The sequence below is a fragment of the Salmo trutta genome, chromosome 12 (genome assembly GCF_901001165.1).
Source record: "Salmo trutta chromosome 12, fSalTru1.1, whole genome shotgun sequence".
Lineage (NCBI taxonomy): Eukaryota > Metazoa > Chordata > Actinopteri > Salmoniformes > Salmonidae > Salmo > Salmo trutta.
In genome coordinates, this window is record NC_042968.1 from 86,013,172 (window position 1) to 86,039,272 (window position 26,101).

The 26,101-nt window shown below is 43.6% G+C and overlaps 1 protein-coding gene across 1 annotated transcript; it reads right to left on the reverse strand.

The window, feature by feature from the left end:
- Positions 1-1,421: 1,421 nt before the first annotated feature.
- On the reverse strand, positions 1,422-2,978 carry LOC115204551 (claudin-3-like). Its single transcript, XM_029770216.1, has one exon. The coding sequence runs from the start codon at positions 2,303-2,305 to the stop codon at positions 1,631-1,633; it is 675 nt and encodes a 224-aa protein (XP_029626076.1). The 5' UTR covers positions 2,306-2,978; the 3' UTR covers positions 1,422-1,630.
- Between the last annotated feature and the right edge of the window lie 23,123 nt (positions 2,979-26,101).

Sequence of the window (26,101 nt, forward strand, 5' to 3'; positions counted from 1 at the left end):
GTTTGGTTGCCCCAGCAACACTGCACGGTCTATTTTTGTTGTTTGCGTATCTTATAAAATATATGTATATATTGTCCTAGTCTTACTGTACATATCGTGCATTGTTGAAACGTCTATTGAACGGATTGGACTCTGATGCATAACCAATTTCCCCTTTCTCTTCCTCCCTCTATGGTTTTTAGACAACAGTTCAAATGCAATACCAGATGTGCGCCGTCCTACCTCTTCTTCTGACAACAGTACAAAACCTAAAACTTTTTTTTGACTTATTTCACAAAACATTTGGAAACACACATATGGAGTGATTCAAACCATTCAAAATAAGAATAGCACACTAAAAAAGTTCCCCAAAAATTAGAGAAACATTTAGTTCAGCTTTAGGCAGTGGTGGAAAAAGTACCCAATTGTCATACTTGAGTAAAAGTAAAGATACCTTAATAGAAAATGACTCAAGTAAAAGTGAAAGTCACCCAGTAAAATACTACTTGAGTAAAAGTCTAAAAGTATTTGGTTTAAAATATTCTTAAGTATCAAAAGTAAATGTCATTTCAAAAATATACTTAAGTATCGAAAGTAAAAGTAAAAGCATAAAGAATTTCAAATTCCTTATATTAAGCAAACGAGATGGCACAATTGTTCGTGTTTTCTAAATTTACGGATAGCCAGGGGCATATCCAACACTCAGATGTCATTCAGAAACAAAGCATTTTTGTTAAGTGTCGCCAGATCAGAAGCAGTAGAGATGGCCAGGGATGTTCTCTTGATAAGTGCCTGAATTGGACCATGTCTGTACTGCTAAGCATTCAAAATGAGTACTTTTGGGTGTCAGGGAAAATGTATGGAGTAAAAAGTACATCATTTTCTTTAGGAATGTAGTGAAGTAGAAGTAAAAGTTCTCAAAAATATAAATAGTAAAGTAAAGTACAGATACCCCAAAAAACTTCATAAGTAGTACTTTATAGTATTACTTATTTAATTACACCGCTGGCTTTAGGTCAAGTTGATTGTGTTCCAGCAAGCCGTGACTTTTTTTATCACATTATCTATTATCTAATCACCTGTATTGACAAGATACAGTATATTGCAAATCTACAATAGCTCTAGTTAATAAGAGCATTGTGGTCTATAGTAGTGCTCAGATATGATGAGTATTTTGTATTTTATTAGGATCCCCATAGCTCTGGCTGAAGCAGCTACTCTTCCTGAAGTCCAGACAAAACATGACATAATACAGAACATCAATAGACAAGAACAGCTCATGGACAGAACAACACTTAAAATAAACAATAGAGCCCCTGACAACTGAGTCCCTGACAACTGAGTCCCTGACAACTGAGTCCCTGACAACTGAAAGTAAACCAGACAGTATAAAACAACAAACTATTTTTGTTTTGATTAGTGTATAAGGTTGTTTTTTTTTCGGTCCCAGAGGAATAAGAGTAAACTTGATTCAGAGTTCTGGTCACCTCAAACCGTCCTAAGCTCAAGTCATCTCCCTTTCCATGAATGGACCAAGGAGTTAAATATTTTACCCATTCTCCTGGTATATTTAAACAAACAGTTGAAACAATCCCTTATATTCTAACATAAGAATCCAACAAATACACCCCCCCCCCCCGCCGCCCCTTTCTCACACGTAGTCTCTCCTGTTGTAGGAGCTGGGGGCCGCAGACCGTGGAGTTGCGGAATACACCATTCGGCTCTGGGGGGGGATTGAGTACCTCGTAATGGGTTTGTCCTCCTGGGGAGGGCAGCTGCAGCAGAGGATAGCCCCCCCCACCAGCAGCAGCGCGGCTGCGGCCCAGCCCAGGTACAGCCCCGCCCCGATCTCCATCTTCTGTGCTGAGGGGATGATGGGGCTGTAGAACTCCTGGATGATGGTGTGAGCCGACCAGGACACAGGCACCATCTGGGTCAGCGAAGCCAGGATAAAGGCCACTCCGGCAGACACCATCACCTTGGCCTTCACCCCCTCCTCCTCGATGCAGTTGGTGCACTTAGCCCCAATGGTAGCCACGAGGAGAGCTACGACCCCCAGGAGGATGGTGACCACGGTGAGAGCCCTGGCGGCCTGAAGGTCCTGGGGCAAGGCCAGCATGGAGTCGTAGACCTTACACTGCATCTGTCCCGTGCTCTGGAACACACAGCTCATCCATAACCCTTCCCAGTAGACCTGGGCTGTGACGATGTTGGCTCCGATGAAAGCTGTGACCCTCCACATGGGCAGAGCACAGCTCACTATGCTCAGTATCCAGCCCAGCACTGACAGGATCACCCCCACCAGCTCCAGAGCAAACGACGCCATCGCACCACACTACTGGCTGAGTCCCACTGAGGATTAGGGTGGCACTCCTCTTTCTCTCACTTGCCTTTGTTCTCAGTCACTCACTCCACAGACGTCTTGATCGCTTTCCTTACTCGTCTCTCAGACCCTCACTTCTCAGCTGTGACTCTTTCACTCCTTTCTCCGTCTCTTTATTTTGCTCTTGTCTTTCACTATCTCAGACTCTCACTCCCTCCCTCATTATTTCCCTCTTTTTCTTGGTCTTAAGTATCTCCAACTTCTTCCTTTTATATCTCCCTCACACGTCTTGGTTGTAACTATTTCTCACATTCTTTCACCCCTCACACCCTCTCCTCTTCTCTCCTGTATTCAGTCCTTTTCTCTAATTTTCCTCCTTCTCTCCTTATCTTCTTCTCTTCTTCTCTCCTTCAGTCCTGTAGCAGATCACCTCTCCCTTGTCTACGTATCCAGGAATCGAAGCTTCTCACAATGCGTTCTCTGTGTGTGTGTATCTCTGTGTGCTTTCTCTCAGGTACAGATATCCCGTTTTCTCTGCCGTTGAGATGTTGTTCACTCTTATCTTTATATATTTTATTGCAGCATGGTCAGACCCACTGAAGCCATGACATCATACGCCAGGGCCAGCCAATCAGGTGTGGCCTGGACACCGGCCATGTTTACAGCGAGGGTGTGTGTGTGTGTGTGTGTGTGTGTGTGTGTGTGGGTTTCCTCATAAAAGGGAGTAGTATTTATGGGTTAGCCTTTAGCCCATAGTAGCACTGTCCTCTGTGGTTTTTATTGGTGTTAATGGTTAAAAAGAAGCAGAGGCAGGGCTTGTTATGTGGTTGACATGTAACCTGCTGGAAGGGAGGCAGGGCCTGTTATATGGTTGATGGGTAACCTGCTGGAAGGGAGGCAGGTCTTGTTATGTGGTTGATAGGTAACCTGATGGAAGGGAGGCAGGTCTTGTTATGTGGTTGATGGGTAACCTGATGGAAGGGAGGCAGGGCTTGTTATGTGGTTGATCGGTAACCTGCTGGAAGGGAGGCAGGGCTTGTTATGTGGTTGATAGGTAACCTGCTGGAAGGGAGGCAGGGCTTGTTATGTGGTTGATAGGTAACCTGATGGAAGGGAGGCAGGGCTTGTTATGTGGTTGATAGGTAACCTGATGGAAGGGAGGCAGGGCTTGTTATGTGGTTGATAGGTAACCTGATGGAAGGGAGGCAGGGCTTGTTATGTGGTTGATAGGTAACCTGATGGAAGGGAGGCAGGGCTTGTTATGTGGTTGATAGGTAACCTGATGGAAGGGAGGCAGGGCTTGTTATGTGGTTGATAGGTAACCTGATGGAAGGGAGGCAGGGCTTGTTATGTGGTTGACAGGTAACCTGATGGAAGGGAGGCAGGTCTTGTTATGTGGTTGATAGGTAACCTGATGGAAGGGAGGCAGGGCTTGTTATGTGGTTGATAGGTAACCTGATGGAAGGGAGGCAGGGCTTGTTATGTGGTTGATAGGTAACCTGATGGAAGGGAGGCAGGGCTTGTTATGTGGTTGATAGGTAACCTGATGGAAGGGAGGCAGGGCTTGTTATGTGGTTGACAGGTAACCTGATGGAAGGGAGGCAGGTCTTGTTATGTGGTTGATAGGTAACCTGATGGAAGGGAGGCAGGGCTTGTTATGTGGTTGATAGGTAACCTGATGGAAGGGAGGCAGGGCTTGTTATGTGGTTGATAGGTAACCTGCTGGAAGGGAGGCAGGGCTTGTTATGTGGTTGATGGGTAACTTGATGGAATGGAGGCAGGGCTTGTTATGTGGTTGATGGGTAACTTGATGGAATGGAGGCATGTGTTTGCAATGTGGTTGACCTGATGGGAAGCAGGGACGTTGAAACAAAGCTGGCTGCTGATAGCGTGTGTGCTTGTGTGTCTATGTCTACTGTGGCCTATTTGTGTAAAAATAGGCTGCATGCTGACAATTCAATAAATAGTTTCTCAATCCATTCTTGGAGGCCTCGAGGTTGTGCACACTTTCGTTCCAGCCCTGGACTAACATACACACCTGATTCAACTGACAGATCTCCCTCCATGCCTTTGTTGAGTTGAATCAGGTGTGTTAGCAACAAGCTCTCACAGTCTCACTGCAGAATTAGATGTTCATCCACTATCTCCAAACGTCATATTTCGAAGTTGCTCCAAATGTCAAATTTTGAAGTTAAGAGTTAATTCTAGTCACTCATTCAGAATGGTTTAAGGTTAAAGGGTTAAGGTTTGGGATATGGTTAAAAACAGTGTCCATGACTGGGATTAAACATGCAGCCTTCTGATCCAGAGTTATGGGATTACCCTCATCTACCACCCCCGTGCACAACGCCCTAGGAAAACCCAAACCTACTTGATGGTTATAGCGCTCACTGTTGCCACTAGTGGCCGGTTTTCAATCAATCAAATCTATTTATAAAGCCCTTTTTACATCAGCAGATGTCACAAAGTGCTATACAGAAACCCAGCCTAAAACCCCAAACAGCAAGCAATGCAGATGTAGAAGCAACCTTCTGATCCAGTCTTGGGATTTGAAGGCCTTTCCCCATGTCTCCAGGTGGTGAGGGTAGGTAACATCACATCCACCACACTGTTCCTCAACACAGAGGCCCCTCAGGGGTACGTGCTCAGTCCCTTCCTGTACTCCCTGTTCACCCATGACTGCACGACCATGCACAACTCCAACACCATCATTAAGTTTGCCGATTGTGGACTACAGGAAAAGGAGGACCGAGCACGCCCCCATTCTCATCGTCGGGGTTGTAGTGGAGCAGGTTCAGAGCTTCAAGTTCCTTGGTGTCCACATCACCAAAAAACTAACATGGTCCAAGGACACCAAGACAGTCTTGAAGTGGGCACGACAAAACCTATTCCCCCTCAGGAGACTGAAAATATTTGTCATGGGTCCTCAGATCATCAAAAGGTTCTACAGCTACACCATCGAGAGCATCCTGACTGGATGCATCACTGCCTGGTATGGCAACTGCTCGGTATGGAAACTGCTGGTATGGCAACTGCAAGGCACTACAGAGGGTAGTGCGTACAGCCCAGTACATCACTGGGGCCAAGCTTCCTGCCATCCAGGACCTCTATACCAGGCGGTGTCAGAGGAAGGCCCTAAAAAAAGACTCCAGCCACCATAGTCATAGACTGTACTCTCTGCTACCGCATGGCAAGCGGTACCGGAGCGCCAAGTCTAGGTGCAAGAGGCTTCTAAACAGCTTCTTCCCCCAAGCCATACAACTCCTGAACATCTAATCAAATGGCTATTAGTGAACTGATTTTGAACAGTGCCCTATGGGAATAAGGTGTGATTTGGGACACAACCGTAATGCTGGGCAAATGATAGTGCATGCAGCCACACCCACATTAATCTGTGCATGCAGGGCAAGCAATGTTTACAGGCCGAGATATGAAACTTCTTATTTTATTACAGTCCATAAAAATAAGCTTTCGCAACTTCTAAATATAAATAAAAAGGAGTGAACCGGTTACGGCTGTCGTAGAGAGGGGACCAAAGCGCAGCGTGGTACGTGTTCATTATTAATTTAATAAACAATGAAACACTAGAACAAAAGAAACAAAACGAAAGCCAACAGTTCTGACAGGTAACGAATAAAAAACAGAAAACAACTACCCACAAAACACAGGTGGGAAAATGCTGCCTAAGTATGGTTCCCAATCAGAGACAACGATAGACAACTGCCTCTGATTGGAAACCATACCTGGCCAAAACATAGAAATATAAATACATAGAATGCCCACCCCATATCACACCCCGACCTAACTAAACAGAGAAAAACGTCTCTCTCAGGTCAGGGCGTGACAGAACCGAATCATATTTTACTAGGTCATAATGCATGTGTTTATGACGAATGGGTAACACAAAATGTGTCACAAGTTTTATGATTTTTCTGGTTACGAATGAGGGATATGGATCACATGAACAGGCTACATGTTTGACAACAATAATAATATTTACAGTAATATTGTGTCATCGCATGTTTGACATAATCTCACACTTAACCTACAGTAGCTTTAGCCTGAGTGCCAGTCTGTATGTGCTTTAATTATACCAACTCTTTGTCACTCATTGTCAGGCCAAATGTTTGGCTTGACGCACAAACAGACGTGGGACCAGCCTACATAACTCTCTGTCTGCCTGTCCTATAGGACCACGAGGCAGACGTGGGACCAGCCTACATAACTCTCTGTCTGCCTGTCCTATAGGACCATGAGGCAGACGTGGGACCAGCCTACATAACTCTCTGTCTGCCTGTCCTATAGGACTATGAGGCAGACGTGGGACCAGCCTACGTAACTCTCTGTCTGCCTGTCCTATAGGACCATGAGGCAGACGTGGGACCAGCCTTCATAACTCTCTGTCTGCCTGTCCTATAGGACCATGAGGCAGCTGTTTTAAAAAGGCCAAATACCCCAAAATTGTTACATCTGCTCCTGCCACGCCCTCTACCTCTCATCCTGTGTCTCCCTAACCTGCCACCACTCCCCCAGTGCTCTCTCCCTCTTCCTCTCTGTGTGTGTGTGTATGATTGTGTGGACGGAGACAGGTGTGCTGGAGGCACAGCAGATCCCCACCAGCTGCTACCTGATCCATATTCAAGAGCTCTACAAATACTCAGCCCTGCCACTTCATTGGACTAGTAACCGAAAGGTTGCAAGATCGAATCCCCGAGCTGACAGGGTAAAAAAATCTGTTGTTCTGCCCCTGAACAAGGCAGTTAACCCCTTGTTCCTAGGCCGTCATTGAAAATAAGAATTGGTTTTTAACTGGCTTGCCTAGTTAAATAAAGGTAAAATAAAAAAATAAAAAAAATTCCACGCTGCCAGATTGTAACTTCTGCTCAGTCAGTCTGCGTTTTTTGCCGTTTGTTCCTGCTTAGATCTTGTTTTCGTGTTATGCCTGTTTTCCCTTGCCTGACGCTGTTTTCCTCTCCTCTACAGTTCTGCCCGCTCTGAGTTTGGCCTCTGTCTCCAGTCCCACGTCTCGTCCGTCCTGCTACTCTGTCCTGGACTCCCCACTCCACTGCTTCTTTGGATTCCTCTCCGGACCTGCTTACCCTGTCCCAACTCCCCTTGCTCCAGCCTCAGCCTCCACTCCAGGCTTCCTGAAACCCGCCCGAGCTTCCCCAGGCCTGCACCCTATCTTCTCCCTGTGTTTCAAATAATACCTTGGTTACCTCATCCCAGTCTCCTCGTCTGAGTCTGCTCTTGGGTTCACCTGTTCCGCTCTGCGTGACAAAAATGTATGTTTGTAGAAAGTGACGAGGACATCAGTGACTTAGTTAACATTTTAGATCATCTCATTGGTCGACTTCCATTCCTCCTGCAGGGAGTTTTCTGTTACCTTTTGTTTTGCATTGCCCGCGGGTGGGTGGAGAATTAACTTTGGGACTAATGTCAAACTCTGCTCACCCGCAGCACCGGGCAATGCAAACGAACAGCCACAGAAATCTCCCTGCAGGAGGAACAGAAGTCGACCAATGAGAGAATCAAAATGAATGAGCTGACTGAAACTACATGAGACAGATGAACATGCAACAGTATCGACTGGAAAAGGGGAAACCAGACTGATAGTCTGCATCCTAAATGGAACACTATTCCCTATGTAGTGCACTTCTTTTGACCAGGCACTACATAGGGAATAGGGTGCCATTTGGGACACAAACACAGACTGGTTGGCTCTCTGTGTTTTTTTATTTGTTTAGTTTCATATGAACTCAGACGAGAAAAATATTAGGAGGGACTGGCGTTACCCAGAAAACAACAATACAGTGGGGGAAAAAAGTATTTGATCCCCTGCTGATTTTGTACATTTGCCCACTGACAACGAAAGGATCAGTCTATAATTTTAATGGTAGGTTTATTTGAATGGTGAGAGACAGAATAACAAAAATATCCAGAAAAACGCATGTCAGAAATGTTATAAATTGATTTGCATTTTAATGAGTGAAATAAGTATTTGACCCCCTCTCAATCAGAACGATTTGTGGCTCCCAGGTGTCTTTTATAGAGGTAACGAGCTGAGATTAGGAGCACACTCTTAAAGGGAGTGCTCCTAACCGCAGTTTGTTACCTGTATAAAAGACACCTGTCCACAGAAGCAATCAATCAATCAGATTCCAAACTCTCCACCATGGCCAAGACCAAAGAGCTCTCCAAGGATGTCAGGGACAAGATTGTAGACCTACACAAGGCTGGAATGGGCTACAAGACCATCGCCAAGCAGCTTGGTGAGAAGGTGACAACATTTGGTGCGATTATTTGCAAATGGAAGAAACACAAAAGAACTGTCAATATCCCTCGGCCTGGGGCTCCATGCAAGATCTCACCTCGTGGAGTTGAAATGATCATGAGAACGGTGAGGAATCAGCCCAGAACTACACGGGAGGATCTTGTCAATGATCTCAAGGCAGCTGGGACCAGTGTCACCAAGAAAACAATTGGTAACACATTACGCCGTGAAGGACTGAAATCCTGCAGCGCCCGCAAGGTCCCCCTGCTCAAGAATACATATACAGGCCCGTCTGAAGTCTGCCAATGAACATCTGAATGACTCAGAGGACAACTGGTGAAAGTGTTGTGGTCAGATGAGACCAAAATGGAGCTCTTTGACATCAACTCAACTCGCCGTGTTTGGAGGAGGAGGAATGCTGCCTATGACCCCAAGAACACCATCTCCACCGTCAAACATGGAGGTGGAAACATTATGCTTTGGGGGTGTTTTTCTGCTAAGGGGACAGGACAACTTCACCGCATCAAAGGGACGATGGACGGAGCCATGTACCGTCAAATCTTGGGTGAAAACCTCCTCCTCTCAGCCAGGGCATTGAAAATGGGTCGTGGATGGGTATTCCAGCATGACAATGACCCAAAACACACGGCCAAGGCAACAAAGGAGTGGCTCAAGAAGAAGCACATTAAGGTCCTGGAGTGGCCTAGCCAGTCTCCAGACCTTAATCCCATAGAAAATCTGTGGAGGGAGCTGAAGGTTCGAGTTGCCAAATGCCAGCCTCGAAACCTTAATGACTTGGAGAAGATCTGCAAAGAGGAGTGGGACAAAATCCCTCCTGAGATGTGTGCAAACCTGGTGGCCAACTACAAGAAAGTCTGACCTCTGTGATTGCCAACAAGGGTTTTGCCACCAAGTACTAAGTCATGTTTTGCAGAGGGGTCAAATACTTATTTCCCTCATTAAAATGCAAATCATTTTATAACATTTTTGACATGCGTTTTTCTGGATTCTCACTGTTCAAATAAACCTACTATTAAAATTATAGACTGATCATTTCTTTGTAAGTGGGCAAATGTACAAAATCAGCAGGGGATCAAATACTTTTTTCCCCCACTGTACATGAATCCACAAAGTATGAGCCTCATGAGACCTATCAAATAGTTGCTACAATATTATCTAACACTTTTACCCCTTTTTCTCCCCAATTAGTAGTTACAGTCTTGTCCCATCGCTGCAACTCCCATACAGACTCTGGAGAGGCGAAAGTCAAGAGTCATGTGTCCTCCGAAACACAATCCTTCCAAGTCACACTGCTTCTTGACACACTGCTTCCTAAACCCAGAAGCCAGCCAGACCTATGTGTCGGAGGAAACACCATACAACTGGCGACCGAAGTCAGCTTGCAGGTGCCGGCCAGCCACAACGAGTCGCTAGAGCGTGATCGGACAAGGAAATCCCGGCCGGCCAAACCCTCCCCTAACTTGGACGACACTGGGCCAATTGTCCGCCACCTCATGGGTCTCCCGGTCACGGTCGTCTGTGACACAGCCTGGGATCAAACCTGGGGCTGTAGTGCCACCTCAAGCACTGCCACCTCAAGCACTGCTGCAGCGCCTTAGAAAGCTGTGCCACTTGGATGGCCCAAAATAAGTGTTTTTTAATTAAAAAGTAATGGCAGAAAATAGGAATGGCAGAAAAGTGTAATGGCAGAAAAGTGTAATGGCAGAAAAGAGTAATGGCAGAAAAGAGTAATGGCAGAAAAGAGTAATGGCAGAAAAGAGTAATGGCAGAAAAGTGTAATGGCAGAAAAGAGTAATGGCAGAAAATAGGAATGGCAGAAAAGTGTAATGGCAGAAAAGAGTAATGGCAGAAAATAGGAATGGCAGAAAAGTGTAATGGCAGAAAAGAGTAATGGCAGAAAATAGGAATGGCAGAAAAGAGTAATGGCAGAAAAGAGTAATGGCAGAAAAGTGTCCAATATGAATGTTACATTTTTTTTATGAGATTATTTTTATCACAAAATTACATTTCTGGACTTTAATAGCTCAAAAGCCTTTTCTGACACAATGTTTATATAATGATAGAGAGGCAACTAAAATATCTATTTGGAGACATCACTACAGACAAATCCAGTACTATTGGATCAACATGCTTGGTGTTGTGGGTGTTATCCATACTGTAAGTCTGTGTGTGTGTGTGTGTGTGTGTGTGTGTGTGTGTGTGTGTGTATTTCAGAATGAGGTAAAGACTTGGCAGGAAGGATCTACCATTCAGAGTAAACAACAATGATAGGAGGAAAGGCTGGAGATCGGCCAAGTAAACTCTTTCCCAGAGTTATGGGTGTTGTCCATAGTGTAAGTCCAGTCTCAAGCATTTCCTATTAACTGTTACCATAGCGACTGCAGGTTTGTGAGCTCTGTCTTATCAAGGGGTAAGATGAATTTGCACACAACACTGATCTTAGATCAGGTTCGTCTTTACTGCCCCTAATGGTTCATGTTAGGATCAGGACAATATAAGCTGATCCTAGATCAGAACTGCCAAGGTCAAGAGTGTAGTGGTGTGTTTAAATCTGTTGTTTTTGTCAGGCTGAAGGCATGTGTTTAGACTAACCCTCAGGGCCAGAAAGTACTGGCTCAGCCTAGCCGTTAATAACCAGAGCAGAGAGAACATCATGTTTTGCCCTAGAACAGACACACAGCGCCCTGGACATACAGGCACACACACAAACACACATTTAAGGTCGTAATGACCCACAACATCAGAACATACTATAAGATACAGTACCTTCAGAAAGTATTAACACCTCTTGACTTTATCTACATTTTGTTGTTACAACCTTAATTTGAAATAGATTACATTTTGACAATATCCAATATTGTCAAAATTGAATTATGTTTTTAGAATTATTTACAAATTAATTTAAAATGAAAAGATGAAATGTCTTGAGTTAATAAATATTCAACCCCTTTGTAATGGCAAGTCTAAATAAGTTCAGGAGTAAAAATGTGATTAACAAGTCACATAGTAAGTTGCATGGAATTACACTGTGTGCAGTAATAGGATTTAACATCATTGTGTAATGACTACCTCATCTAGGTACCCCACACATACAATTATCTGTAAGGTCCCTCAGTCGAGCAGTACATTTCAAACACAGATTCAACCACAAAGAACTGAGGTTTTCCAATGCCTTGCAAAGAAGGGCACCTATTGGTAGATGGGTAAAAATAAAGAAACAGACATTAAATATCCATTTGAGCATGGTGAACTTATTCATTACACTTTGGATGATGTATCAATACACCCAGTCACTACAAAGATACAGGCGTCCTTCCTAACTCAGTTGCTGGAGAGGAAGGACACCGCTCAGAGATTTCACCATGAGGCCAATGGTGACTTTAAAACAGTTACAGAGTATAATGGCTGTGATAGGAGAAAACTGAGGATGGATCAACAACATTGTAGTTACTCCACAATACTAAGCTAAATTAAAGAGTGAAAAGAAGGAAGCCTGTACAGAATAAGGATATTCCAAAACATGCATCCTGTTTGCAACAAGGCACTAAAGTAAAACAACAACAAAAAATGTGTCAAAGAATGGAACTTTATGTCCTGAATACAAAGCGTTATGTTTGGGGCAAATCCAACACATCACTGAGTACCACTTCATATTTTCAAGCATGGTGGTGGCTGTATCATGTTATGGGTATGCTTTTACTAGGGATTTTTTTGCATAAAAATAATCAGAATAGAGCTCAGCACAGGCAAAATCTTGGTTCTCTCTGCTTTCCAACAGACACTAGGAGACAAATTCACCTTCCAGCAGGACAATAACATAAAACACAAGGCCAAAGATATACTGTAATTCCTTACCAAGACAGCATTGAATGTCCCTGAGTGGCCTAGTTACAGCTTAAATTGGCTTCAAAATCTATGGCAAGACTTGAAAATGCAACAACCAACTTGACAGATCTTGCAGCAACCAACTTGACAGATCTTGAAGAATTTTTTAAGAATAATGTGCAAATATTGTACAATCCAGGTGTGCAAAGCTCTTAGAGACTTATTTTAAAAAATATCTATATATTTTTTTTATTGAATATTCGAAACATACAATATACTTGCAGTGAAGCCGCTCAACTACTACATCATACCAGTCATCCAACAGATTCCCATTCAGAGCGACACACAGAAGCATCCAGGGTCAATTCCCTGCTCAAGGAAATGTTGACCGATCTACCACCAGGCCAAAAAACATGAACCTGAACCCTCCAAGATCCTCCCACAGTTCCCCAATAGTTGTCCCTCAACCATTCGAGACCCCTCCCACAGTCCCCCCAGGAAGATTTTTTTTTAAATACAATTAATTCCATTCCCCACCGCCAAGAACCCCCCAATACACCAACAACCAAGAGAATGAACTAAAGAGAAAAAAGGAAAAGACAGAAGAAAACAACAATGCAAAAAAATAGATAAAACAAAATAATACTTTTAAAACAAAGGACATCAAGGACAACTAAAATCATAACAGCAATGCCAACTGTATATGTTTGTGTGCATGTCTGGCACTATTACATGTATGTGTGTGTTCTTGTATGTGTTTATTTGAATGAGAGTGTGTGTATATGCATGTGTACAAACACCTGCATGGCATCAGCCTCAGGCAAACCGGCATTAGTTGTAAAAACACTGCCACTTAGGGTCATTAAGCTCTTATAGATTTACCCAGAAAGACTCACAGCTGTAATCGCTGCCAAAGGTCATTTTAACATGTATTGACTCGGGGGTGTGAATGCTTATGTAAATTGAATATGTATGTATTTCATTTTCAATAAATTTGCTAACATTTCTAAAAACATGTTTTCATTTTGTCACTATGGGGTATTGTGTGTAGATGGGTGAGAAAAATATTATATTTAATCCATTTTGAATTCAAAATGTAAAATAAGTCGAATGGTATGAATACTTTCTGAAGGCACTGTATATGCATACTGATAATATTTAAACTTTTTTATTTTGCGGTAACTCACTTTTCTACCAATAATGTAAACTCAATCAGCCTGTGCTCAGCTGAAACGTGTGTATGCCTACAGAATATTATTTTAACGTTTTTATTTTGCAGAGGGGATGGCAGGTAGCCTAGTGGTTAGAGTGTTGGGCTAGTAACCGAAAGGTTGCTGGATCGAATCCCTGAGCTGACAAGGTGAAAAGCTGTTGTTCTGCCCCTGAGCAAAGCAGCCCCCTGCAACTCTCTGATTCAGAGGGTTAAATGTGGATGTTGATCAAGGCAGCCCCCTGCACCTCTCTGATTCAGAGGGTTAAATGTAGATGTTGATCAAGGCAGCCCCCTGCACCTCTCTGATTCAGAGGGTTAAATGTGGATGTTGATCAAGGCAGCCCCCTGCACCTCTCTGATTCAGAGGGTTAAATGTAGATGTTGATCAAGGCAGCCCCCTGCACCTCTCTGATTCAGAGGGTTAAATGTGAATGACACATTGCAGTTGAATACATTCAGAGGAAATGGATGAAATGGTGGGGTGGCTAATTCACTTATCTACTGACCATTTAAACTCACTCAGTCTGTTCTCAGCTGAAACATGTCTGTGTGCGGATGACACATGGGTTCTTTGCAATGATTATGTTCCCTGTAAAAACATTTGTTTTAAATCAGCAGAACAACATAAACAAATAGTTAACAACAATCACACTTTGATATTGATGAGAAATGTGTAGGATAGTTTGGGTAGTGTGTAAGATAGTTTGAGTTGTGTTTGTGATAGTTTGGGTTGTGTGTATAGTTCGGGTAGTGTGTATGATAGTTTGGATTGTGTGTATGATAGTTTGTGTTGTGTGTACGATAGTTTGTGTTGTGTGTGAGTATGTTAAGTTAGGATTCAGAACAAAGAGGAAATGAAACCCAGACTGTATCTGTCATGTTAGACCATAATAAATGGACAGGTGGGTAACAGCACGGCCAAGGGCTTTAGTGATCTCAGCTCTGGCTGACTGACTGACCATTAGCTGTCTGTCAACAACCCTGAGATTTACACAGAACACCATGAACTGCTTTAGTGCCACTGCACCAGTTGTATATCGCTCATAGACACTTAGCCAACCTTCCTGTCTCTCTTACCTGTGTTCAAAACTCACCTACTTGTCTCTATCTTACCTGTGTTCAATACTCACCTTCCTGTCTCTCTTACCTGTGTTCAATACTCACCTACCTGTCTCTCTTACCTGTGTTCAATACTCACCTACCTGTCTCTCTTACCTGTGTTCAATACTCACCTACCTGTCTCTCTTACCTGTGTTCAATACTCACCTACCTGTCTCTCTTACCTGTGTTCAATACTCACCTACCTGTCTCTCTTACCTGTGTTCAATACTCACCTACCTGTCTCTCTTACCTGTGTTCAATACTCACCTACCTGTCTCTCTTACCTGTGTTCAATACTCACCTACCTGTCTCTCTTACCTGTGTTCAATACTCACCTTCCTGTCTCTCTTACCTGTGTTCAATACTCACCTTCCTGTCTCTCTTACCTGTGTTCAATACTCACCTACCTGTCTCTCTTACCTGTGTTCAATACTCACCTACCTGTCTCTCTTACCTGTGTTCAATACTCACCTACCTGTCTCTCTTACCTGTGTTCAATACTCACCTACCTGTCTCTCTTACCTGTGTTCAATACTCACCTTCCTGTCTCTCTTACCTGTGTTCAATACTCACCTACCTGTCTCTCTTACCTGTGTTCAATACTCACCTACCTGTCTCTTTATTACCTGTATACAACAGTAATGGTGTTCATAAACTCTGGGATGACAAAGACCCCCTAATTACACTGAAGGTTCTGTTTTTTCTGTCAGAAAAAGGCCTATTTGGATGGGAAACGTGTGTGTGTGTGTGTGTGTGTGTGTGTGTGTGTGTGTGTGTGTGTGTGTGTGTGTGTGTGTGTGATTGCGTGCGAGCATACTACCTACAGTACTGGTGTACGTTTCAGTGTGTGAGGTTGTGTGACTGGTTATTCCAACGCTGTCAAAGCCACAGAAGGAAGTGGGTGTAGAATACAATCTTGTTTATGTGTACATGTTATCACTCGACCACACGTTGGTATCACTCGGACAGGCCACTCCACCATCGACAGGCTAATCATGAATTAGCCGCGATAAGATAACATTATTACATCAAAACTTAATCTGTGTCTGAGGAAGGATTCAATCGCACAATCAGTTAAAGCACACTTGATTGCTAATATTATCAAATAAAGTGTTTATTCAGTCAAATAGGAAAATAGTTTAGACCAATGCTGGTCAATAGACTTCTGAAGAATAGAATACTTATATTAGAGGCTGTGTATGGGCTGGTTTCCCAGACCAAAAGTCTTGTCCTCGACTAAAAATATATATTTCAATGGAGATTCTCTTTAGTCCAATGACTAGGCTTAATCTGTGTCCAGGAAACCGGCCCTGTAAATTATTGTTTTACTTTGAATCAATAGTAAAGTGAATTGCTGTTGCCCTGGACTAGGTTTATGCACGAATAACAGAATTCTGCAACCCAAAAAATGTACTAGATGTGCAATGCAGGCTTTTGTTCCTGCCAAGCACCAACACACCTGATTTAATTATTATATTATATTATATTAATATATTATAATTAAGGTCCATATAGAGGACCATGATTTGTTGATTATCTGGTACAAAGTGTATACCAAGAAAATTGTTTCTATGCTTCTTCCCATAGAAGGACTGTACCTAAGAAAGCAAAGGTAACTGAACTAAATTACTTTTGCCCTGTAGCACTCACCTCTGTCATCAAGTGCTTTGAGAGACTAGTCAAGGATGATGTCACCTCCACCTTACCTGCCACCCTAGACCCTCTTCAATTTGCTTACCGCCCCAATAGATTCACAGATGATGCAATCACCACCACACTGCACACTGCCCTGTCCAATCTGGACAAGAGGCATACCTATGTAAGAATGCTGTTCATTGACTATAGCTCAGCATTCAACACCATAGTTCTCTCCATGCTCATCAACAAGCCCGAGGCCCTGGGTCTGAACCCCGACCTGTGCAATTGGGTCCTGGACTTCCTGACGGGTTGCCCACAGGTGGTGAAGGTAGGTAACAACATCTCCTCTTCGCTGATCCTCAATACTGGGGCCCCACAAGGGTGGGTGCTCAGCCCTCTCCTGTACTGTTTACCCAGGACTGCGTGGCCAAGCACGCCTCCAACTCATTCATCAAGTTTGCAGACGACACAATAGTAGCAGGCTTGATTACCAACAACGATGAGACAGCCTACAGCGAGGAGGTGAGGGCTCTGGGAGTGTGATACCAGGAAAATAACCTCTTGCTCAATGTCAACAAAACTAAGGAGATGATCGTGGACTTCAGGAAACAGCAGACCGAGCACCCCCCTATCCCCTTTCCACAGCATTGGGACTGCAGTGGAGAAGGTGGAAAGCTTCAAGTTCCTTGGCATACACATCACTGACAAACTGAAAAGGACCACACAGCACCTCTTCAACCTCAGGAGGCTAAAGACATTTGGCTTAACACCTAAAACCCTCACAAACTTTTACAGATGCACAATTGAGAGCATTCTGTCGGGCTGTATCACCGCCTGGTACGGCAACTGCACTAATCACAACCGCAAAGCTCTCCAGAGGGTGGCGCCTTCTGCCCAACGCATTAACGGGGGTAAACTTCCCACCCTCCTGGAAACCTACAGCACCCAATGCCATAGGAAGGCCAAAAAGATCATCAAGGACATTTTTATTTAACTAGGCAAGTCAGTTATAAACAAACTCTTATTTTCAATGACAGCCTAGGAACAGTGGGTTAACTGCCTTGTTCAGGTGCAGAACAACAGATTTTTACCTTGTCAGCTCGGGGATTCGATCTAGCAACACTTTCGGTTACTTATCCAATGCTCTAACCACTAGGCTACCCTGCCACCCCAGAAACTACCTAAGCCACTGCCTGTTCACCCCGCTATCATCCAGAAGGCGAGGTCAGTACAGGTGCATCAAAGCTGGGACCGAGAGACTGAAAAACAGCTTCTATCTCAAGGCCATCAGACTGTTCAACAGCCATCTCCAGCACATCAGGGGCGGCTGCCTATAGACATAGATTAGGAATCACTGGCCACTGTTAGAAATGGATCACTAGCCACTTTAATAATGTCTCTGTATTTTGCATTACTCATCTCATATGTGTACACTCCACTCTATACTATTATACGGTATCTTAGTCACTTTAATTATATGTAAATATTGCATTACCCATCTCATATGTATATACTGTACTCTATACTATGCCACCGTGTCTCAGTCCAATGCCGAACTGACATTTAATAGACAGTATGTATATATATTCTTAATCCATTCCTTACTTAGATGTACGTGTATTTTGGGTTATATTGTAAAACGGTTAGATATTACTGCACTGTTGGAGATAGAGAAATGCTTGTCCTTCTACAATCGCAATAACATCTGCTAAACACAGCCAACCTGTCTGAAAGCTGACACTATTGAAACATATCTAACCTGTCTGAAAGCTGACACTATTGAAACACAGCCAATCTGTCTGACAGCTGAAACTATTGAAACACAGCCAACCTGTCTGAAAGCTGAAACTATTGAAACACAGCCAACCTGTCTGAAAGCTGACTATTAAAACATATCTAACCTGTCTGAATGCTGACACTATTGAAACACAGCCAACCTGTCTGAAAGCTGACTATTAAAACATATCTAACCTGTCTGAAAGCTGACACTATTAAAACATATCTAACCTGTCTGAAAGCTGACACTATTAAAACATATCTAACCTGTCTGAAAGCTGACACTATTGAAACACAGCCAACTATGTCACGCTACTACTCCTTCTTCCACTGCCCTCCCCTTCCTGAGAAGTCATTACAGGGAGTTTCAGTTAGCCACAGATCTCTCCCTCTCTCACACACGGAAGGTTGATGAAGAGTTTCAGTTGGCAGAGGGATTATCATGACTCTCTGTCTGTGTTCTGCTTGTTTGCTCGTGAGCTTCCCCAGACCTGAGAGAGAGTAAAGGTCATCCTTTATTCAGGTGAGAGCGAGCAGGCAAATAAGAAGCTAATTCCAGCTAACCAAACTGTGTGGTTCTGCTCCCACAGGCATGCACTATGACATGATTTCAAACTGTGGCTACCTGGGAGAGTCACCTGTTAGAGGCAGCACTCCTTTTCAAAACACCCTCTCTCCACGTCTCATTGTTTTGTGTGTGTGTGTGTGTGTGAGAGAGAGAGAGACAGTGTAGTTGTGTGTGTCTGTGAGCATGTGTGCGTGTATGTGTACATGTTCGTGTTTGTGTATGTGTGCGCATGCCTGTACATACTGTCATGTACACTAGCAGGTCATTAGTCCATGACGAGCTGAGATTAGGAGCACACACTTAAAGGGAGTGCTCCTAATCTGAGCTTGTTACCTTTATAAAAGACTCCTGTCCACAGAAGCAATCAATCAGATTCCAAATTCTCCACCATGGACAAGACCAAAGGCCTCTCCAAGGATGTCAGGGACAAGATTGTAGACCTACACAAGGCTGAAATGGGCTACAAGACCATCGCCAAGAAGCTTGGTGAGAAGGTGACAACAGTTGGTGCGATTATTCACAAATAGAAGAAATACAAAAGAACTGTCAATCTCCCTCGGCCTGGGGCTCCATGCAAGATCTCACCTCATGGAGTTGCAATGATCATGAGAACGGTGAGGAATCAACCCAGAACTACACGGGAGGATCTTGTCAGTGATCTCAAGGCAGTTGGGACCATAGTCACCAAGAAAACAATTGGTAACACACTACGCCGTGAAGGACTGAAATCCTGCAGCGCCCGCAAGGTCCCCCTGCTCAAGAAAGCACATACATGCCCGTCTGAAGTTTGCCAACAAACATCTGAATGATTCAGAGGACAACTCGGTGAAAGTGTTGTGGTCAGATGAGACCAAAATGGAGCTATTTGGCATCAACTCGCCGTGTTTGGAGGAGGAGGAATGCTGCCTATGACCCCAAGAACATTATCCCCACCGTCAAACATGGAGGTGGAAACATTATGCTTTGGGGGTGTTTTTCTGCTAAGGGGACAGGACAACTTCACCGCATCAAAGGGACGATGGACAGGGCCATGTACCGTCAAATCTTGGGTGAGAACCTCCTTCCCTCAGCCAGGGCATTGAAAATGGGTCGTGGATGGGTATTCCAGCATGACAATGACCCAAAACACACAGCCAAGGCAACAAAGGAGTGGCTCAAGAAGAAGCACATTAAGGTCCTGGAGTGGCGTAGCCTGTCTCCAGACCTTAATCCCATAGAAAATCTGTGGAGGGAGCTGAAGGTTCGAGTTGCCAAACATCAGCCTCGAAACCTTAATGACTTGGAGAAGATCTGCAAAGAGGAGTGGGACAAAATCCCTTCTGAGATGTGTGCAAACCTGGTGGCCAACTACAAGAAACGTCTGACCTCCGATTGCCAACAAGGGTTTTGCCACCAAGTACTAAGTCATGTTTTGCAGATGGGTCAAATACTTATTTCCCTCATTAAAATGCAAATCATTTTATAACATTTTTGACATGCGTTTTTCTGGATTTGTTTGTAATTCTGTCTCTCACTGTTCAAATAAACCTACCATTAAAATTACAGACTGATCATTTCTTTGTCAGTGAGCAAACGTACAAAATCAGCAGGGGATCAAATACTTTTTCCCCTCACTGTATATCAACGAATTGGCGTGGGCACTGGAAAAGTGTGCAGCACCCGGCCTCACCCTACTCGAATCTGAAATCAAATGTCTACTGTTTGCTGATGATCTTGTGCTTCTGTAACCAACCAAGGAGGGAGTACAGCAGTACCTAGATATTCTGCACAGATTCTGACAGATCTCGGCCTTGACAGTAAATCTCAGACAAATGATGGTGTTCCAAAAAAGGTCCAGTCGCCAGGACCACAAATACAAATTCCATCTAGATACCGTTGCCCTAGAGCACACAAAAAACCATACATTCCTTGGCCTAAACATCAGCGCCACAGGTAACTTCCACAAAGCTGTGAACAATGAGAGACAATACAAGAACGGCATTCTATGCCATCAAAAGGAACATAAAATTCAACATACCAATTAGGATCTGGCAAAAAATATTTGAATCAGTTATAGAACCTATTGCCCTTTATGGTTGTGAGGTCTGGGGTCCGCTCACCAACCAAGAATTCACAAAATGGGACAAACACCAAATTCAGACTCTGCATGCAGAATTCTGCAAACATATCCTCAGTGTCCAAATAATGCATGCAGAGCAGAATTAGGCTGATACCTGCTAATTATTAAGATCCAGCAAAGAGCCGTTAAATTCTACAACAACTAAAATTAAGCGATTCCCAAACCTTCCATAACAAAGCCATCACGTACAGAGAGATGAACCTGGAGAAGAGTCCCCTAAGCAAGCTGGTCCTGGGGCTCTGTTCACAAACACAAACACACCCCACAGAGCCCCAGGACAGCAACACAATTAGACCCAACCAAATCATGAGAAAACAAAAAGATAATTACTTGACACATTGGAAAGAATTAACAAAAAAACAGAACAAACTAGAATGCTATTTGGCCCTTAACAGAGAGTACACAGTGGCAGAATACCTGAGCACTGTGACTGACCCAAACTTAAGGAAAGCTTTGACTATGTAGCCGTGTGTCACGGTTGTCGTAGTGATTGGACCAAAACGCAGCGGGAACGTGTAAACTAAACTTCTTATTTTATTAAAGAAGGAAAACAAAAGAAACACATATACAAAAACCGACACTAAACAGTCCTGTCAGGTGCACGAACACAAAACAGGAAATAACTACACACAAAATCCCTACAAACACACCCCTACTAAATAGGACCTTCAATTAGAGGCAACGAGGAACAGCTGCCTCCAATTGAAGGTCAAAACAATAAACTAGACATAGAAAGAAAAAAACTAGAAAATGGAACATAGAAATACAAAACATAGAACAGTACCCAAAAACCCCGACAACACAAACACACCCCTGCCACGTCCTGACCAAACTACAATAACTAATAACCCCTTATACTGGTCAGGACGTGACACCTTGCTATTGAGAAAGGCCGCCGTAGGCAGACCTGGCACTCAAGAGAAGACAGGCTATGTGCACACTGCCCACAAAATGAGGTGGAAACTGAGCTGCACTTCCTAACCTCCTGCCCAATGTATGACCATATTAGAGACACATATTTCACTCAGATTACACAGATCCACAAAGATCTGTGTAAACCTGATTCTGATAAACTCCCATATCTACTGGGTGAAAAAACAAATTGTGCTATCACAGCAGCAAGATTTGTGACCTGTTGCAACAAGAAAAGGTCAACCAGTGAAGAACAAACACCATTGTAAATACAACCTATATTTATGCCTATTTATTTTCCCTTTTGTACATCGTTACAACACAATATATATTCATAATATGACATTTGTAATGTCTTTATTCTTTTGGAACTTCTTTCAGTGTAATGTTTACTGTTCATTTTTGTTGTTTATTTCACTTTTGTATATATCTACCTCACTTGCTTTGGCAATGTTAACATATGTTTCCCATGCCAATAAAGCCCCATAAATGTTGTTGTTGTTGTTGATAGATACTTAGATACTGAGGGAGAGAGACAGAGAGAGGTAGAGAGAGAGACGTAGAGACTGAGGGAGAGAGACAGTGTGAGGTAGAGACAGGGACTGAGGGAAATATAGAGAGAGAGAGAAATGTGTGAAAAGAGAATGGAATAGAGCTAGAGGAGAGTGAGAGAAGAGAGAGAGGCATACTCTCTGTTTGAAGGATATAATTTTGCTGCCGGCCCTCAGCTTCTTCTCTGGCTTAACAACACCCATGCCAATATTTCCTCCAAACACCGGCTTTGAAGGCAATTTGTATTCAACTAATGAATGGCAAATTTTCATTAAAAACATTATTTTAATGAATTTATTCAAATGAATTCATCCTTCCACAAGATATAGTCCCTTCACAAATCTAGGGTTTCTACCCAAGCCAGCTGGTCATTTGTTCTATCCATTTGGTTGCCAGAGTCGCTACCCAGTCATTCTGTCTTTTTTCTCTCTATCTATGGACATGACCCAGTTGTTCGTTTTAAATGTTCCATTGCCATACTCGCTGGAAACGTTCTTATCCCTTGCTTGCTAGCAATTCAATTGCGGCTAACTTACAGTCACGTCAAACAGTGCAGACAGAATAACAACAGTAGCTGCATTTGTTTAAGCTGTTTTCTAGTGACATTTATTTGGACATAACAGTGAGGCGCGATTTAACTTAAAACTGAAGCTGGAAAGACTGCAAACAAGCTGCACATTGTTTTGTTTTGCCTTTTTCAATCGACATTCCTTTGTATATATCCATAAAAATGATGCCAGCTGATTCATGATTTAGACTGGCTGAGAAACGATGCCTGCCTGTCTGTCTCATCCCAACTCCCGGTGCATTCATTACTATGAGACAGTTGGAGATAGAATCTGAATATTGAAACAATGTTGCAAATGTAAGAGAGACAGACAGCAATGTTTATAAAAAATGTTGTTGTTGAAAACGAAATGCTAGTCTAAAAGAAATCTGAGAAAATGTCTAGATGCTTTTTATAGTGGAGCTCAAGTTTATAAATTGCCTGGCTGGGCTGATGAGACAGTGGATTGCGCAGTTAGATGGAACAGAGTAAATAGGCATTTTAACATCATAGATTTAGCCGGTGGTACCTTGTTGAATAGACACCGGCTGGAATGCGGTTTTAACCATTCAAGCATTCAGGATTAGAACCACCTGTTGTATAATTTGGGAATAACCACTCTTCAATGTCCCATGTCTTTCTGTGTGTGTTCTTATGCCTAACTGTGGCTTGAGATTGTGAGATCAGAACAGGACAGAACAGAACAGAACAGAACAGAGTGTTGTCCAGAGGAGTTCACAGAGAGCTAGCAGTCAGAAAGTGGGAAGTTGGTGGGAGTGTTAAGGTTACGGTTATCTTAATGGTTAGGGGAAAATAGGATTTTGAATTGGAATCAATTGTTTGACCCCCACAAAGGATAGTAAAACAAATGTGTGTGTGTGTGTGTATGTGTTTGCCTGCATGTTAAACTGCATGGGTCTTTAACTATTCCCCACTCTTTCTCTCAGTGAATTAAAATAAAACTTAGAATAGTGACCCTCTGAACAACCAGATATCTACTTGGTGTACATACTATGGCTCTGGGTGGTTCTAGAATAGTGACCCTCTGAACTACCAGATATCTACTCGGTGTACATAGTATGGCTCTGGGTGGTTCTAGAATAGTGACCCTCTGAACTACCAGATATCTACTTGGTGTACATAGTATGGCTCTGGGTGGTTCTAGAATAGTGACCCTCTGAACTACCAGATATCTACTTGGTGTACATAGTATGGCTCTGGGTGGTTCTAGAATAGTGACCCTCTGAACTACCAGATATCTACTTGGTGTACATACTATGGCTCTGGGTGGTTCTAGAATAGTGACCCTCTGAACTACCAGATATCTACTTGGTATACAGTACAACGGCTCTGGGTGGTTCTAGAATAGTGACCCTCTGAACTACCAGATATCTACTTGGTATACATACTATGGCTCTGGGTGGTTCTAGAATAGTGACCCTCTGAACTACCAGATATCTACTTGGTGTACATACTACGGCTCTGGGTGGTTCTAGAATCAAATCAAAATCAAGTCAAATCAAATTGTATTAGTTACATGCGCCAAATACAACAGGTGTAGACCTTACAGTGAAATGCTTACTTACAAGCCCCTAACCAACAATGCAGTTTAAAAAAATATGGATACGAATAAGAGATAAAAGTAACAAGTAATTAAAGAGCAGCAGTAAAAATAACAATATATACAGGGGGGTGCCGGTACAGAGTCACAGTGCAGGGGCACCGGTTGGTTAAGGTAGTATGTACATGTAGGTAGAGTTATTAAAGTGACTATGCATAGATGACAACGGAGAGTGGCAGTGGTGTGAAGAGGGCAATGCAAATAGTCTGGGTAGCCATTTGACTAGATGTTCAGGAGTCTTATGGCTTGGGGGTAGAAGCTGTTTAGAAGCCTCTTGGACCTAGACTTGGTGCTCCGGTACCGCTTGCCATGCGGTAGCAGAGAGAACAGTCTATGACTAGGGTGGCTGGAGTCTTTGACGATTTGTAGGGCTTTCCTCTGACACCGCCTGGTATAGAGGTCCTGGATGGCAGGAAGCTTGGCCCCAGTGATGTACTGGGCCTTTTGCGCTACCCTCTGTAGTGCCTTGTGGTCTGAGTCCGAGCAGTTGCCATACCAGGCAGTGATGCTCTCGATGGTGCAGCTGTAGAATCTTTTGAGGATCTGAGGACTCATGCCAAATCTTTTCAGTCTCCTGAGTGGGAATAGGTTTTGTTGTGCCTGCTTCACGACTGTCTTAGGGAGCTTAGACCATGTTAGTTTGTTGATGATGTGGACACAAAGGAACTTGAAGCTTCAACCTGCATCACTGCAGCCCCGTTGATGAGAATGGGGCCGTGCTCTGTCCTCTTTTTCAGGAAGTCCACAATCATCTCCTTTGTCTTGATCACGTTGTGGGAGAGATTGTTGTCCTGGCACCACATGGCCAGGTCTCTGACCTCCTCTCTATAGGCTGTCTCATTGTTGTCGGTGATCAGGCCTGCCACTGTTGTGTCATCGGCCAACTTAATGATGGTGTTGGAGTCGTGCCTGGCCGTGCAGAGTGAACAGGGAGTACAGGAGGGGGCTGAGCACGCACCCCTGAGGTGCCTCTGTGTTGAGGATCAGCGTGGGGGATGTGCTGTTACCTACCCTTAGCACCTGGGGGTGGCTCGTCAGGAAGTCCAGGTTCCAGTTGCAGAGGGAGGTGTTTAGTCCCAGGGTCCTTAGCTTATTGATGAGATTTGAAGGCATTATGGTGTTGAATGCTGAGCCGTAGTCAATGAATAGCATTCTCACATAGGTGTTCCTTTTCTCCAGGTGGGAAAGGGCAGTGTGGAGAGCAATAGAGATTGCATTATCTGTGGATCTGTTGGGGCAGTATGCAAATTGGAGTGTGTCTAGGGTTTCTGGGATAATGGTGTTGATGTGAGCCATGACCAGCCTTTCAAAGCACTTCATGGCTACAGACGTGAGTGCTCCAGGTCGGTAGTCATTTAGGCAGGTTATATTAGTGACATCGTTCAGCGTTGGATTGGCTTTTTCTTCACTGTATTTGTGTCTTTATCTCACAAGACCGTTGAGAGAAAAGACATTGTCTGTGTCCCAAATAGCACCAAATTCCATACATACAGTAGCGCACGGCTTTTGACAAGAGACCTAGTAGTACATTTGGGACTTATCAATCCAATCAGCTGGTATTTACCAAGCAGCTTTCTGACTATGAGTCCTGAAGTCTACTCTCACAGAGAAGCAGTGCCACCTAGTGACTTG

Bases quoted from the DNA above. Each gene is read 5' to 3' on its own strand.
- LOC115204551 (XM_029770216.1), bottom strand. From the start codon at position 2,305: ATGGCGTCGTTTGCTCTGGAGCTGGTGGGGGTGATCCTGTCAGTGCTG.